The sequence below is a fragment of the Phaeoacremonium minimum genome (assembly GCF_000392275.1).
Source record: "Phaeoacremonium minimum UCRPA7 unplaced genomic scaffold PA7_03_scaffold_73, whole genome shotgun sequence".
NCBI classification, from domain to species: domain Eukaryota; kingdom Fungi; phylum Ascomycota; class Sordariomycetes; order Togniniales; family Togniniaceae; genus Phaeoacremonium; species Phaeoacremonium minimum.
Window position 1 is genome coordinate 72,898 of NW_006920980.1, and position 15,429 is coordinate 88,326.

The following is a 15,429-nucleotide window of genomic DNA, read 5'->3' on the forward strand; positions in this document are numbered from 1 at the left end:
CTGAATGGGGTGGTCTGATGTGCTGTATAGCATTTCCACTTGCTTCATCGAGGAGTCTGGTACGATATTCGAGCGACTGGCGCCCTCTGACTTGCAAGACGACGCTTCAGAAGCGGTTGCACTTGTTGGGCGAGTGCTGACTCTACAACCTTGAAGGGCTTTGATCTCGTAATCACATTAGCAATCATCATGTTGGAGAATTGTGCAACAAAGACGCGATTTGCTTACCGTCTCCATTCGTACAAGGTGTCTTCAGGTAGATGCAGCAACCACATCGTCCATTCTGTTCAGATGGGATGTGAACGCAGAGTGTAAATGGCCCATTGCCCAGTGCGCATGAATCGCACGCCTTTTGGGCAACATCACCTCTCGACTGAATGATTGCTGAGAGCTTGGAAACCGGGTTGTCCAGATCGACCGTGGCTAAGTAGTTGTTGTCCCGGAACTCTAGATCTCTCTTCTGAGCATGCTTCCCACGGAGAATTTTCACTGGCTTGCTTTTGCAGAGTTTCAGTATGCTCTCAATGTGGGCTGAGTGCTTCCTGGCATCGGTAGGCAAATTTGCCCACCTCTTTCTCCCCATCGTGCTTCGGCGACGGGAAGTACCAGTGCCGAATATTTAATTAGTGCTTTCATCGAAGTTACGTTGAGTCTTTGAGATCGGGCGCGAAAAGTACACGATCGAGTTGCCGAGAAAAACGCTCGCTAATCTGTCGTAGTCTTAAGACCAGCCTTCGACGTGTAGGTCACGGCGATGAGATAATAACTACCTTACGCGAGGGCGACGGCGAAGAGGCTATCTTTAATATATACAGTGTTAAGGTCCGCTCCGTTATGGCACTACAGCAGGGGAACACCCCTGATAATCTTCCGTAGTATAACGGTCAGTATACGAGCTTGTCACGCTCGGGATCCGGGTTCGACCCCCGGCGGGAGAGTAAATTTTCTGGGGATGCTTTTTTTTTTTGGGCCGTGTTTTTGGTCATCAGTGGAATCGCTGCCCAAGAATTCGTTTATACACTCTCTACCTTAGTAGGTCAAATCTTGAGGTGGGCTTCCATTTTTCTCCCGCTTAGAGTTCCCATTACACATATATCTACCTATATGGTAGCCCTGACTCTCTATTGAGGTGTACCCAAAGTCATATAGCGAATCTTCAAAATCTGCACATATACGACTATAACCTAGAAAGAGGCGAATCTACTCTAGCAGACAAGAGAGCGACACCGTAGCGAGAGCCCCAGCCGCGCACGTATTAGATATGCTAAATTGATTAAAATGCCGACCTATGATACCTAGCGCTTACACTGCTTCCCTCCAGTCATTCAATGTGGTGCTACCTGTCATTGTAACCATTGCCGCCTGCGCCAGCTTGATTACTGCCGCAAAGGCAACATAAAAACTCCAGAGACAGACAACTCAATCACGCCACTAACATACGAATAGAAAGACCCCCAAATCCTCACTATGCAGAGGAGCGCAGAGGAGCGTAGGGAAGGGGAGACTTATGGGTTAAATAATCGCTGTTCATCTACCACTGAGAGCTATGCACTTACGTGTGGCCGGCCGGCCGGCTGTGTGCGTCCCCGGCATAGCAGGAAGGAGTGGGAAAAAACTTGAACTTACCTAGGTACCTACGACCTACCAAGGCAGCCTGCCACTCAAGAGAAACAAAAGATGCTTATCGATAACAAAAATCGCCCCACATTTTCACTATCCCACGCAGGAAATCTCGAAAACTTCCAGCACTTCACCGTCCTTATCGGGCCAATTTTCACAAGACGACTACATATCTTATGCCACAACATTTTTTCTGCCCTGAGCGATACGTTAACAATACAGACACCTCATCATTATTATAACAGAAGTGCACCAAGGCATATATACGCAAAATGCCTGCGCCGACGGCCCTCAAGACGGCGGCAGACGAGTCCGCCCCGCCAGCCGACATTCCTATCCTCGCAGAGAATAATGAAGACGAGCTCATCCTCGACGCTCCCGAGCTAGCCGTACGCGAACCCCTGACCGACGCACCGGTAGACACAGAGATGGTGGTGGACGAGGAGGGCCGACCAAAGTTTGCGCCCGCACAGGACGCTGAGACGATCACGCGGATAGAAACGCGCAAGGTGCCCATCCCACCGCACCGCATGACGCCCCTCAAGGGCAGCTGGCCCAAGGTGTACGGGCCCCTGGTCGAGCACCTCAAGCTGCAGGTGCGGATGAACCTCAAGAACAAGACGGTCGAGCTGCGCAACTCGAAGCACACCACCGACCCGGAAGCGCTGCAGAAGGGCGCCGACTTTGTGCGGGCGTTCGCGCTGGGCTTTGATGTCGACGATGCCGTTGCGCTGCTGCGGCTGGACAGCCTGTTCATCGAGACGTTTGAGATCAAGGACGTCAAGACTCTGACCGGAGACCATCTTGCTCGTGCCATCGGCCGTATAGCGGGCAAGGACGGCAAGACAAAGTTTGCGATTGAGAATGCCTCTCGCACACGGATAGTGCTTGCTGATTCCAAGGTGCATATTCTTGGTGCCTTTCAAGTAAGAGACACGCATTACAATCACTTCGAATATCCTTTTACTCACGTTTTGGTAGAATATCCACATAGCACGAGAGTCCATTGTGTCGCTGATCTTGGGTAAACCGCCTGGCAAGGTCTACAACGGTCTGCGCACAGTAAGCGCACGGATGAAGGAGAGATTTTAGATTGGGCTGTTGAGCATGCCGTACAAGGCACATAACATGCACACATGACATAGATGGCGACATGGCGTTGGTGGCGGGCTTGTTTATTCCAGCATCACACAAAAGTTTACTCGTGGAATCAATAATGATACCCATAAGGGGGTCAGCATTTCAAGCTTTTGATCATTTCAAAGTACCTAACTCCCGTCCCTGTGACTTGGGTATACCTCGCAAGAAATAACGGTCCTCATCGTTCAGGCCCAATTTCGTCCTTCCATTATACCCTAATAATTCATTTCGTGGAATCGTCAACTCGTGGCTACTTGACATAGACCTCCAGGGCATCCAGATCCTCTATATCTGCTTCTCCCATGGTAGTCTCCTCCTCCAAAGGGTCGCCATCAAACATGATGGTGATATGCTTATCCGAGCCGTAGTGATTTTTCGCCCTGACTGCAGCAATCAGGATCCGTACCTGAGTGTCCGCGTATGTGGTGAGCTTAAGGTCGTCCATCTCCTTGCCTTTGAGGATGACACGGATCTTTTCTTGTTGTGTGGCTTCCTGCGTGTCTTTGTCATCTCCTTGGTCCTCGATATCCTCGTCATCGATCTCCTCGCCCAATTCCTGACGGCGCTCTCTCTCCTTCTCAGCAAGAACGTCCCGTAGCTCATCTTCATGCCAGACTTCCAAGTGCAATTTTCCATTATCGAAGCCTTCATCAGGACCAGCGTAGGCACCAACCCGGCCTCTCTCATCTGGTCGCAGGTTAAGACTCAGACCTGTGGTCATGTTATAGATTTTAGCGAGTTTCCATGTCAAAATGATCTTTGCCTCTTCATCGGGAGACAGTCTCAAGCCGAATTTGCTTCGTGCGTTATTTAGCCAAGACTCCCTCACCAGACGCATGTTTTGACTCATTCTTCGGTGGATCAGTAGGGGTGTAATTTCCTCATTGCAAGACAAGCAAGAGGTGATCAAGATCTGTATGACAGGGTCGTGCACATCACGTTCAGCAACCGTGGAGTCGGCAGAGTTGTCAGCGCCCACTGAATCCGGTGTTTTGACGCGCCTCTCGGCTGCTGCTTTCATGGCGGCCTCGCGGGCTCGTGCACGCTGAATAAAAATGGCGAACTCATCCTCCTCTTCTTCTTCATCTCGGTCTACCACCACCAGATCATCGTCGTCGTCGTCGAGCGAGATTATAGCAGTTGAAGAAGCTGGCCGCAGAGGGCGAGGTTTTTGTGCGGACCTTGAGCGGGTCACGGGTATACCGTCGTCTGAATCGTCATCAAGTGATATGACCCCGTCTGGTGTGGTAGACGGCTTGGCGTCCGATTTGATAGGAGTAGGAAGGGCACCATTGGCGACAGGAGAGCTGGGGTCTTGACTCTCTAATCTTGATGGTCGAGGTGTTAGGCTGCCGTTATTGAAGACTGGTGATCCTGCTCGTATCCTAGCTGCAATGGGAGATTTCTCCCCCTTGCCCAGGCCAGAATGTGGTGCTTCATCCTCACTGTTATCATAGAGTTCGTCCCACTCGTCCACTACAACCGCAGGCGAGAGTTTCCGCCTCTTCGACGACTCCTCCCCTGGCGAACGACCCGTTGCTTCATATGTGAGATCTAGTGAAACTTTTCGATCTTCTTTCGGCGACGTGTGCTTATTGTAGCGCTCCTCTTGTTCTTCCACTGCGATCGGAAAGAAATCCTTCGACCGCCTGAACATGTCGAGATCGTCATCTTCGTCCTTGTCGCTCGAGTCTGCACGAGGCGCTGGCTTGGGAGCTGTACGCTTGAAAGGCAAGGCCTTCTTCTTCTTTGGGGCGACCTCCATTATGGCTAGTAATGTTTTTTGAGGGTTAATGTTTTGACTGATATGACGGCAATTGCGAAAAAATCGTAGGCGGGCGGAGAAGCGCCATCCAGTCCGTCGCACTCTATCGACCCTCGTCTCCTGTAACAGCTCTGAGCCTGGTGGCTTCCGCACGGCGAAAATGCAAGGACAGAGCAAAAAGAAAGTCGCAGGAAGGACAGATGCCGCGAGTGCGTGCTTATATAGCAACCGCGATCTGTTGTGCCGGAGATAAGGCTGAAGGCGCAAGAAGTGAAGTGCATATGGTGAGAGTTCCTTAACGCGTGGCTCAGATCTTCGAGAAAAGTTACCGCGTTCTGAGCACACTGGCAGACTGGTACTTGACTTAGGCCTGGCAAGGTGGGGTGTGGGGTTAGGGATGCTAACAGACTTGCCTTGCGAACAAAGAAGGGTTCTTGCCGTTTGCGGCCTCAAGTTACAGGCAGAATTTTGCCAGTTTGGCTTCTGAAAGAGCCCCCGCCCTCACTGCCAAAATGGCCGAGGCAGGTGTCCACTTTTACCCCGGCCTGCCCGCCGCAAGGAGCCAGCAAGCTTGCCGAGATGTGCTGGAAAGGAAGGAAGTTACCTGGGAGGATAGCCTGTAAGACGAAGCGGCTTACGCTCGACACCAACCTTGGAACTCCTGACAAGCAATGTACTTTCTCTACTACCTGAACAAATGGACCCTCTTCTATGATTTCTGCACCCATCTCTTCGTCGGCTCTCTCGTCTTCTTCCTGGTAACCGCTGTCGACGACGAGATTGTAAACAACCGACGTCATCTCCCCTTCCCTGTCTGGTCCTCCTTCCGCGACTTCCTACCCTGAGTTGAGTTGAGCCTCAACAACCACACTTCACAATGGCGCCCACAAGGCCTGAATTTCTGAGCAACGTCTGGAAGGACGGTATATTCGGTAAGAGCATGGCACAGAATCTGCTCCTTTCCATTGGGCTACCAAGCTAATCATATATCCATCATCTAGAGAACCGAGTGGCGTTTGTGACCGGAGGAGCTGGTTCGATCTGCAGCGCGCAAACCCGCGCACTCGTCTACCTTGGCGCAAATGCCTGTATCATTGGCCGAAACCCCGAAAAGACCGAGAAGGCTGCCAAGGAGATTGCGCAGGTCCGAAAAGGAGCAAAGGTCATCGGCATAGGGAACGTCGATGTGCGGAATGTATGAGCTGTCCGGCTGCAGCAGCTTAGAGTCTCGAGGGCTAACGACGTCAATCAACAGTTTGAGAGCCTAAAAGGTGCCGCGGATCGCTGTGTGGAAGAGCTAGGAGGCATTGACTTTGTCATGTTTGTACCTCCTCAATATCTGATTCTCGAAGGTGCATTGCTAACATTTACGGCCGCCAGTGCTGGTGCAGCAGGTAACTTTGTTGCGCCCCTTGCTGGCCTGTCACCTGGCGGCTTTAAGGCCGTGATTGACATCGACACCATTGGCACATTCAACACCATCAAGGCTACGATACCACACCTCGTCCAATCCGCATCCGACAACCCCAACCCTCCGCCGTTGGGACAGGTGGGAACCGGTGGGCGAATTCTTGCTGTGTCTGCGACCTTTCATTACACGGGATTACCGCTGCAGGCCCATGTGGCTGCGGCGAAGGCTGGAGTCGACAGCCTCATGGCGTCTGTAGCCCTGGAATACGGCCCATTCGGCGTTACATCAAACGTGATTGCACCCGGCGCGATCAAGGGGACAGAGGGCATGGAGCGGCTGGCGAGCAGCAGCGTATCGGAGAAAGAGCTTACGGAGGGTGTTCCGAGCGGTAGATGGGGCACTATTCGAGACATTGCGGATGCGACTGTCTGGCTCTTCAGCGATGCCGGCAACTATGTGAATGGGCACACCTTAGTTGTAGATGGAGGCTCTTGGCGGCGGCCTGGGTCCATGTCCGTTGGTCTTGATACTGGCATGAAGTATCCGGATTTTCTGATCTCTGGGCACTCAAAGAATGTCAAGGATGGACGCAAGACAACGAGCAAGCTGTAACATGTAATGGCGATGACTTTAGATATCTAAGCCAAGTGCCTCTCGTTTGGATTTCAAGTATGTATATTACGCATAAACTGGATAAGCTATCAAACGGCGAATGGATACCCCGTTCGAGACAACCTTGGAACCGTTATTAGGAAGGTTAGACGGGAACAACTAGGCGACGTGGAAGCGATGAGGTTGTACCTACTGTATGTAGTTATCATTAGTGATTACCTGATGTGATCGGGTGAGAAATGCGACTCACCCGGGTGTGGATCTGCTAAACGTTACCGTGCCATCTGATATGCAACAGAAGGGCGCCGGGGAGCCGAGTCCCCTGTCGCCCCGACGGTCAGCGGCGATTTCCATTGGGCGGTGGGCTGCAGGTGCCGTTGAGGTTCGGACATGCTGCCGCTAAGAGAAAAATTGGCTTGCGGTTGGCGGCGCCCCTGTGCCCTAGAGCATTGGGCTGCTGCTGGGCACTACCTCACCTCCAGGGCTGTTTCTCTGCTCTTATCGCGCCTCCGTGCGGGGGCTGTCAAGGTTCTCGGTCAACTTTGCTTATCTTTTCCATCAGAAAGAAGATCTCCGATCATCATTCGGTAACTCATTCACAGCATCATTGATGCTTGTCAAAGCCAATTGACAAGAGCATTTGACGCTCTGGTCATCTTGTGAAGCTCAATCCCATAGCCGAGCGAGCTGAGGTGATAGGGAAGATAGCCTGCTGGACATTCAGATGAGTGGACAGACCACTGGCGAGGCTGTCAGAGAGCTTCTAGAGCTTCGATTTGCACCCGACTACCTAGGTAACTGCGGGTGCTACCTACATGTACCCTCATTACTCACTTCTTTTGCGCAAGGGCCAATGGCAGCTCAGAAACGCCGAGACGGATGCAGCTGCAAGCAATTGAGTCTCTTCATGGTCTGAAGCATCCAGCTCCATCGGAGAAGATGACCACCCACCACTCACAGAGTTCCGCTATCGCTGGGTCTCCCCACCCAGCGGGCAGTCCAGAGTGGTCAATCGAGCTACTGGAAGGGTGCTAATGTCCAGTAGCCTTTTTCACGATCGGCCATCTATCCCATGCTGCTCTTTTAATGTAGACCAAGGGTGGGGGGGTTGTGAGGAAGCAAAGTGAAGAGCCCGCATCTCTAGCTCTGAATCCAATGACTGAGTGACTGACTGCTTCTCCTCGGCCGTTCCTTCCCTGCATTTCTCGGCCTAAGCAAAAATGTCAGGCAAAAGATAGGGAAGGAAGCAGACCAGTCATACTTTTCTTATCCGATCGATCGTTCATTCAGACTAATAAGACAAGGCAAGGCAGGTAAGACCGAGGGCTACTTTCTATTTTCGCTCTTCTCCTTCTTCTCCCCATCCATCCTTCTCTCCTTCCTCCCCATCTGTACATAGCAGTTGCTAGATACAGACACGGCTGGCGACGGAACCTGCAACTCGCTTGTCTCGTGCTTGTTGACAAAGGTAACTCGGCTTGAGTCGAGGTCCAGGTTGTCCCCAGACCTCCTCGCTTTGTTTACTTTCTGAAGAATAACACCATTATCACCACCACCCACAGCTTCAGTCAGCTCATCCATAGCCTTGGGACCAGCTTCTCCCGAGCTCTTCTAGAGTGCCGCTTGTTCTATTAACCAGCATCTGTACTCATACGCATACATACCCAACCACCACCAGCTGTTTATCAGTTCACACACATACAAGATGGAGCTCAAGCACCTCCTTGCTCTTCTGCCTCTTCTCAGCCCAGCTGCTGCGGAGACCGTCCTGGGCGCCTACATCTTCCACCGCCATGGAGATCGTACCACAAAGTCCTGGCCTCCTACCAGCTTGACTGCTCTCGGTGCTGACCAGGTCTACGTCTCCGGCAACTACTTCCGCAACCGTTGGATTTCTGCCAATGCTAGTCATCAGGTCAACACAATGGCCACCGACATTGCTGTGCTCTCTCAGATGAGCGTCACTGCCCCCATCGACAATGTCCTGCAGAACTCGGCTCAGGTGTTCCTGCAGGGTCTGTACCCTCCCGCCGGAGATGCTGCCGTTCAGACTCTTGCCAATGGTAGCGACACGGAGGCACCTCTTGGCGGATACCAATACATCCCCGTCAATGCCGTCAGCAACGCCGCCAGCAGCGGGTCTGCTGAGGACAATGAGTGGCTCCAGGCTGGTTCCGGCTGCGGCAAGGCTGTAGTGAGCAGCAATGACTACTTCAAGAGCACAGAGTATCTTGACACTCTGGATCGGACAACCGATTTCTACCAAAACCTCCTACCGGTCATTAACACGACCTTCTCGGCTGACAAGGCAAGCTTCAAGAACGGCTACACTAGTAAGTGCTCTCCACCATGTTTCACCAGTTGTCGAGAGCCACTAGCTCTGCCTGTGAGATATAAATCTAACATATCGCAGTCTTCGACTATGTCCACGTCTCTATGATTCACAACGCTACTATTCCTTCTCTCCCGCTCCTCACGAACGAGACGCTCTTCCAGCTGCAGACTCTGGCTGACCAACATGAGTGGGGTCTTGCATACAACGAGTCCGAGCCTGTGCGTGCCATTGCCGGCTCTGTGCTTGCTGCTCAGATCCTGCAGTCTCTTAACACGACCATGACGGCATCTGTCACCAAGAAGTCGGCCCAGAAGATTGGTATCCAATTTGGTGCCTACGCCACATTCATGTCCTTCTTTGGTCTGGCCAACATGACCGCCGCGTCCGAGGACTTCAAGGGAATTGTTGACTACGCTTCTAGCATCGCCTTTGAGCTCGTCACAAACACCTCACTGGACAGCGTCACTGGTGCCATTGATCCTGCTGATGTGTCTGTGCGCTTCCTCTTCAGCAATGGCTCTGCCAGCGATGCCAACCCACCAAAGGAATTCGCCATGTTCGGCCAAAGCGAGACTCTTCTACCGTACAACACCTTCGTCAATGAGATGAACAAGTTCTCCATCGGCGACACTGCATCCTGGTGCAAGGCATGCGGCAACAGCACCGGTGTCTGTGCCTCATCCACCGACTCCGGCTCTGGCAGCACTGCCACTGGAACCACTAGCTCAGACAACAACGGCGGCGGCAGCAGTGGTGTGTCTAAGCCTGTTGCTGGTGTGATCGGAGCGCTGGTTACTCTCGTAGTGATCCTCGCCATTGAGGGATTAGTAATGGCTGTTGCTGGACTGAGACTGGTGAAGAAGAGAAGCCAGGCAGCCGCCGCGGCAAACAATGCTCCTCTTACTTCAGAGGCGAAAGACTAGGTGATTGAAGACCCAAGGAAGAGCCTTCGGCGGTTGGGGCTTGTTTGGTCATGGGAGTGAGCATTTGTAGATGACAGATGCTGCTCATAAACAGTTGAGATAATAATGACTCGACGGAGTGTATGATGCTGATGACCCGGGTTCAATAGAACTTGTCCAATAGTAGTATTACAAGGAAATGCAAATAAACTGTCTCTATTCGCCTATCGAGTGCGAGTTGGTGTGAGGTCGGATAGATACTTTGTTCAACCTTGGGTGCTCCAAGCAGTGTCCTCGGATGCTTAGAAAACATTGTCAACTATTCTGTACTTCTAATATTATTATAGAGACAGTGGGACGTTATCTAGCAATCCACGTTGCACCACCGAAAACATGTAGATGCATACATACATATTAGAGTATCGCTCGCACCCCAGGATACCCATCATTTCTCCCCTCTCCAGGTGATATATACCTTCACAGTTTTGGCTCAACCGTGCTCCTAAGACCTCAGTCTCGAGCCACCGCTGTGCAACCTAACATCCAGACTCTCGGATCGCAGCTCGTTTCACGTGGACCTGACACCGCATATACTCCTTCAAGATTGTCTACCATAGGTTGTGGATTGCCCATAACCGGCCCTTTCATATTCAATACACAAACATGTTTATAGCAAGGCCACGGCGGCGACAAGCCCACCCAGGATCTCGGCTCCGCGCATGCCCGTCTGCTGGGGCGCAAAGCCGGACGAGGAGCTGCTCGTCACGGCGGCCGTCGCGGCAGTGCCCGACCCAGAGGCCGCGGTGGTGCCCGACGCAGCCGCGGTGGTGCTGCCGGAGCCGCTGGCGGCGGTGGTGAGGGCGCCGCCGGTGCCGGTCGCGCTGGTGCCGGCCCCTGTGGTCGCGGCGGTGGCGCCGGTGGTGCAGCTGACGGCGGTGGGGACCTGGACGCCCTGGGCGGAGCAGATCTGCTGGGCGTACTCGACGGCGGCGGCCTGGTCGGCCTCGGAGCAGACGCCGACGAGGCAGCAGGCGACGGTGGACAGGAAGTTGTCGTTCTCGCAGATGCACTTTGCGTTGGTGCCGCACCCGGCGTAGCTCCCGCCGGAGATTTGCTCGGAGACGCAGGATTGCTGGAGTGGAAGAGGCAGGTTAGTATCTTTTTCACTTCTACTGTCCTAGAGGGAGAGACAGGCGGCAGATGATGTGAAGAGGCGGCGCAGTTTTCGATGCAGTCGTGGTGCCAGTGGTGGTGTGTAGACTTACAGCGCACTTGGGGATCTCGCCCGCCTGAGCTGCGGCAAGGCCGGCGAAGGCGGCGGCAACGACAATGGAGGTCTTCATGTTGGACAAGCGGTGGATAGAGATCGCGATTGGGTCACAAAGGTAATTGACTCGGCAGAAAAGCAATCGCAGGTGTTGAGGTAGACTCTTTCTAGGCGTGATAGAGAGGACGGGAAGGGAGGAAGAGAAGCTATTGGCAGCTGGGGTAATCTTTTAGTTAAATAAGACCTTGGTTGCTTGGATCAAGATAGCTTGGGGATCCATCCAACCTCCCAACCTAATAAGACGTACCTTGTTAGTGAAGAGGCAAAGCAGAAGCAATTGGATTGAATCAATGACGGGGATGGGCCAATTGCTGTCTTGGAATGGCTCGGTGCCCCCCTTTGGTAGCTTCTAGAGTAGCTTCGGCATCCCCTCTCCATCCAGACCCCCGGGCGATGCCCATGCCAGCGGGCCATGCACGCCAAGCCGCCGTGGCTTGACACTGATTGAACGGATCTCACTTGTTTCTGCTTGGGCTCGTCGTCATCTGGCTCCTGGTTGGGGAAATGGACGGCCAGGAACTAGGCAACGCATCAAGTAGGCATGCTGTTGATCTTATTTCTTCCCAACCCTAGGTCCTCTCACTCAGTCCCTTCCACAGTGAACCATCCACTCTCAGTGATTCGATGATGTCTCTTCAGGAGTGCTTCACATAAACATGTCTTCACACCCAGGACCGGGTGCAAGCTTTATAAGTGGCCGCCCGGGATCTTATAGCACAGCAATTATGGTGAGTTGACGATGCTCACCTCTGACAAATCTAACTCAATGGCATATCGTCCACAACCATCCGAAGACACCATCGAGCGGAGGGAATTCATATCTCACACATCCTTTTCTGTTCACAGATCCTAATCATATCCTACCAATGCATATCTCTCCCGGGTACGCCGTCTCGATATACGGACAGAGCTCTCAACGGAGTTTTCATCTCTTTGCAAGTGTTTGTCAGTGAGTGTGACTCGTGTGAATAACTTCCCGTTTGGGTAGGTAGTGACAGATGTTGAAGAGTGACATGCTTAGTTTTCATAGGATGCAAACAGTGTGGTGAAATATTGGTGTCACGGGTGCAACTCTGGACGATCTTGTGCCAAATTGAGCCGAAGAGTTGCACGGCATTTCCCCGGCCACAAGCATTTTCAGTCTTGAGGAACCTGAGCATCATCGTTGGGGTTGATCTTACGGCATCGGCGGTTCTATGGTTCGATTTGGGCAGAACTGTTCCTGCGTCTTCTTCTGTGTCATGGCTGTGCAAGGATCGTTGCTCCAGGACACTATCGGTCTGCACATTCGAGAAGACTTCTACGAGACTTCTCGTAACAATTTAGAGTAGACGCCAGGCCTGATTAAACGACACCGTTCCCGGCCTGTCAAAGCCTACGGGCTACCTTAGTGACATTAACGTTTTCTGTTATGAATCAATGGGTGGATAGCTGGAACGCTCGCTGGAGACCGCGCAATTAGAGACCCGCCCAACCACGGCATCGCATCGGCAGGTTGATCATTGCTGCAAAAAACCACGAGCTTAATTGCGGGGAAGAGAAATTAAGCCCTTTAGGAGAGCTGCCAGTCTGCCAATCCCTGGGGCGGTGAGGCGTCCGATGTGACGATTCCCCACTGAAGACCTGAAGAGTCTTGCTGAGTCCTGCTGGGCCGTCTTGAGGGATCGTAACATGCTCGAGCAAGTTTCTGTAGTTGACGAGCAAATCTCTATAGTTGAGCCTTGCAACTATCACGGCACGGTACTACGCAGTAAGTTCATGCCTCGTCAGCTGGACCCAGAGTTATGGGCGGCCCAGCCGTGAGACAAAGTCAAAAACAGCCAAACAACAGCCCTATCAGGGCCACTAGAGTCCACAGAGACCCATCTGCTGCAGGGAACCTGGGACCAACGGGTTCACGGGCTGCTCCGGGCTGCGGAGCGATGGCAACGCTACAGGCAGTGCAGGCAGTGCAGGCACAGAAGTCCCTGGTTGGGGGAGGAAGGGTGCCATCCATTCTGGGGGATCAGCGCGCGATTCGTCCGTGATGCAGCCATTCAGAACTGTCCACCCATCCCATTCTGGGCTCAGGCTTCCCGAACTCTACCCTCCTTTCTCGTACTCGTATAAACAGCTCAGTCCTGGATTGCATCGTTCGGCGACGCTGGAGGAGCATTTGACTTTCTCTCGCTGCATCATCATCGTCCATCAATCAACCAACGGATCCCCTTCTTCGTAGAGCTAGACTTGCTTGAAGTGCGGCCAGCAATGCTGTCGATGTGATTGTCTTGGCCCTCCTCCTCGACTGCCACCACGCTTAGAGCTCTGCTCTGAATATCCATCACCCGCAGCAATCATGGGTCTGGGCGTGCTGGAGGACAAGCATATGTCCCACGTCCCAGGGACTACTCGATATTTCGACGACCCGGAACGACCGCAATTCGCGCCTCAAGATGGCCGGGCTGGGCTGAAGTGTGATACAAGCGGACCGGTGCCCATCATTCTGGTATGTTGAGTCGCGAGATCTACTCCGTCTCCAGTCTCTTCCTATGACTTACACCAGAGTCTTGATTAATACGAACACAACTAACTTTGAACTGTTTCAGGTCCCTCAACCGTCCGACGATCCCAACGATCCTCTCAACTGGCCGCTATGGAAGCGCGATCTCATCACCTTTATCCTCTCCATCACTGCCATCTTCGCGACAAGTCTCGGCCCCATCCTCGCCGCCAACACCATCACCCTCTCGCTGTGGATGTCCAGGGACATCACAGCGGTTGCCCTGCTGACTGGATACTTCTTGCTGGGCGTCGGCGTCGCAGGCTTCTTCTTCGTCCCGTCGAGCCGCATATGGGGCAAGCGGCATCTGTTCATCCTGGGCATCTGCATCCTCATCGCCAGCAGCGCGTGGGGTGGTGCCGTGGGCAAGAACTACAAGAGCTTCCTATGGTCTCGCATCATCCAGGGTGTCGGGTGCGCGCCCTTCGAGGCCTTGGTGAATGCGGCAGTCGGTGATTTGTACTTTGTTCATGTAAGCCCCTCCGTATGTTTTCCAGCTTTGAGTTATAGGCTTATACAGTATCGTTCAGGAACGTGGCAAGCGCATGGCCTTTACCAATCTCGCCGTCTTTGGCGGTGCCTTCTTCACGCCCATCGTTGTCGGCAAGATTACTCATACCATCATGTGGTGGTGGACCTTCAACCTGGTCGCCATCTTCTGCGCCGTCTGCCTTCCTCTCGTCATCTTCTTCTGCCCGGAGACGGCCTACCGCCGCGACGCGAGCCTCAACACGGACATGCTGGGCGACGACAACGAGGTCGCACCGCCTAGCTACGCTGATGCCGTACCACAGATGACAGAGCAGCACAACGGGGCTGTCCCTGAGAGCTCCACCGCAGCTGCAGGCCCTAGTACCGAGGGCAGCAGTGATGGGACTCGCGATGCCAGCAACGATGCTGAGAAGGCAATCGAAACGCCCGCTGCCAACGGTAGCGCTAATCGTACTATTCCGGAGAAGACTACCTGGAGGCAGTCTCTTGCTCTCTTCAACGGCCGCAAGTCCGACGAGGCCTTCTGGAAACTACTCCTCCGTCCCCTCCCTCTCTTCCTCCAGCCCGCCTTCCTCTGGGCCGCCCTGGTCCAAGGTACGCTCATCGGGTGGACCGTCTTCATCGGCGTGCTGCTCGGCATGTTCTTCCTGGGCTACCCGCTGTGGTGGAACGAGGTGAACACGGGGTACGCGTACACGGGGGCGTTCATCGGGGCGCTGGGCGGGTTCGTCATCGCGGGCGGGCTGGCCGACTGGAGCGCCAAGGTCATGACGCGCTGGAACGGCGGCATCTACGAGCCCGAGTTCCGCATCGTGCTCGTGGTCCCGCAGCTCGTCTTCGGCTGCATGGGCGTCTACGGCTTCGGCATCACCGCCGACGGCCTGCTGCGCGACAAGTTCCACTGGTCCGTGCCCATCATGTTCTTCGGCTTCGAGGTCTGCGGCATGGTCATTGGCGCCGTGGCGAGCAGTCTGTACATTGTCGATGCGTATCGTAAGTGGCTTTTCGTCCCCACGTTACCCCCCTTCCTAAAAGGAGAAGCGTTCATTTGGGAGGCCCAGTTGATGACTGACGGTGACAAACGATAGGTGACCTCGCCATCGAGGGCTTCACGTGCCTGATCATCTTCAAGAACTTCTTCAGCTTCGGCCTCACCTTCAAGGCGTACGACTGGTTCCTCGAGAACGACACCCGCGGCACGCCCGTCTTCAACGCGCTGGGCTCCGTCCAGGTCGTCGTCTGTCTGCTGAGCATTCCCATGTGTAAGTGGCCCTGGCCCCCGCCCG

General features: G+C 53.6%; 6 protein-coding genes across 6 annotated transcripts; 4 read left to right on the forward strand and 2 right to left on the reverse strand.

The window, feature by feature from the left end:
- Positions 1 to 1,892: 1,892 nt before the first annotated feature.
- UCRPA7_1273 (putative pre-rrna-processing protein pno1 protein) lies at positions 1,893 to 2,712 on the forward strand (the record flags this gene model as incomplete). Its single annotated transcript, XM_007913861.1, has 2 exons — positions 1,893 to 2,546; positions 2,602 to 2,712. 2 exons carry the CDS (start codon positions 1,893 to 1,895, stop codon positions 2,710 to 2,712), a joined length of 765 nt encoding a protein of 254 aa, XP_007912052.1.
- A 298-nt stretch (positions 2,713 to 3,010) lies between these two features.
- UCRPA7_1274 (hypothetical protein) lies at positions 3,011 to 4,525 on the reverse strand (the record flags this gene model as incomplete). Its single annotated transcript, XM_007913850.1, has 1 exon — positions 3,011 to 4,525. One exon carries the CDS (start codon positions 4,523 to 4,525, stop codon positions 3,011 to 3,013), a length of 1,515 nt encoding a protein of 504 aa, XP_007912041.1.
- Positions 4,526 to 5,402: 877 nt separating this feature from the next.
- Positions 5,403 to 6,548, forward strand: UCRPA7_1275 (putative sporulation protein sps19 protein; the record flags this gene model as incomplete). Its single annotated transcript, XM_007913853.1, has 3 exons — positions 5,403 to 5,457; positions 5,527 to 5,720; positions 5,781 to 6,548. The coding sequence occupies 3 exons, from the start codon at positions 5,403 to 5,405 to the stop codon at positions 6,546 to 6,548; spliced, it is 1,017 nt and encodes a 338-aa protein (XP_007912044.1).
- Positions 6,549 to 8,253: 1,705 nt separating this feature from the next.
- On the forward strand, positions 8,254 to 9,806 carry UCRPA7_1276 (putative histidine acid phosphatase protein; the record flags this gene model as incomplete). Its single annotated transcript, XM_007913848.1, has 2 exons — positions 8,254 to 8,881; positions 8,962 to 9,806. The coding sequence occupies 2 exons, from the start codon at positions 8,254 to 8,256 to the stop codon at positions 9,804 to 9,806; spliced, it is 1,473 nt and encodes a 490-aa protein (XP_007912039.1).
- A 646-nt stretch (positions 9,807 to 10,452) lies between these two features.
- On the reverse strand, positions 10,453 to 11,128 carry UCRPA7_1277 (putative extracellular membrane protein; the record flags this gene model as incomplete). Its single annotated transcript, XM_007913852.1, has 2 exons — positions 10,453 to 10,917; positions 11,051 to 11,128. The coding sequence occupies 2 exons, from the start codon at positions 11,126 to 11,128 to the stop codon at positions 10,453 to 10,455; spliced, it is 543 nt and encodes a 180-aa protein (XP_007912043.1).
- Positions 11,129 to 13,447: 2,319 nt separating this feature from the next.
- UCRPA7_1278 (putative major facilitator superfamily transporter protein) lies at positions 13,448 to 15,393 on the forward strand (the record flags this gene model as incomplete). Its single annotated transcript, XM_007913856.1, has 5 exons — positions 13,448 to 13,597; positions 13,698 to 14,123; positions 14,182 to 15,136; positions 15,232 to 15,316; positions 15,375 to 15,393. 5 exons carry the CDS (start codon positions 13,448 to 13,450, stop codon positions 15,391 to 15,393), a joined length of 1,635 nt encoding a protein of 544 aa, XP_007912047.1.
- Between the last annotated feature and the right edge of the window lie 36 nt (positions 15,394 to 15,429).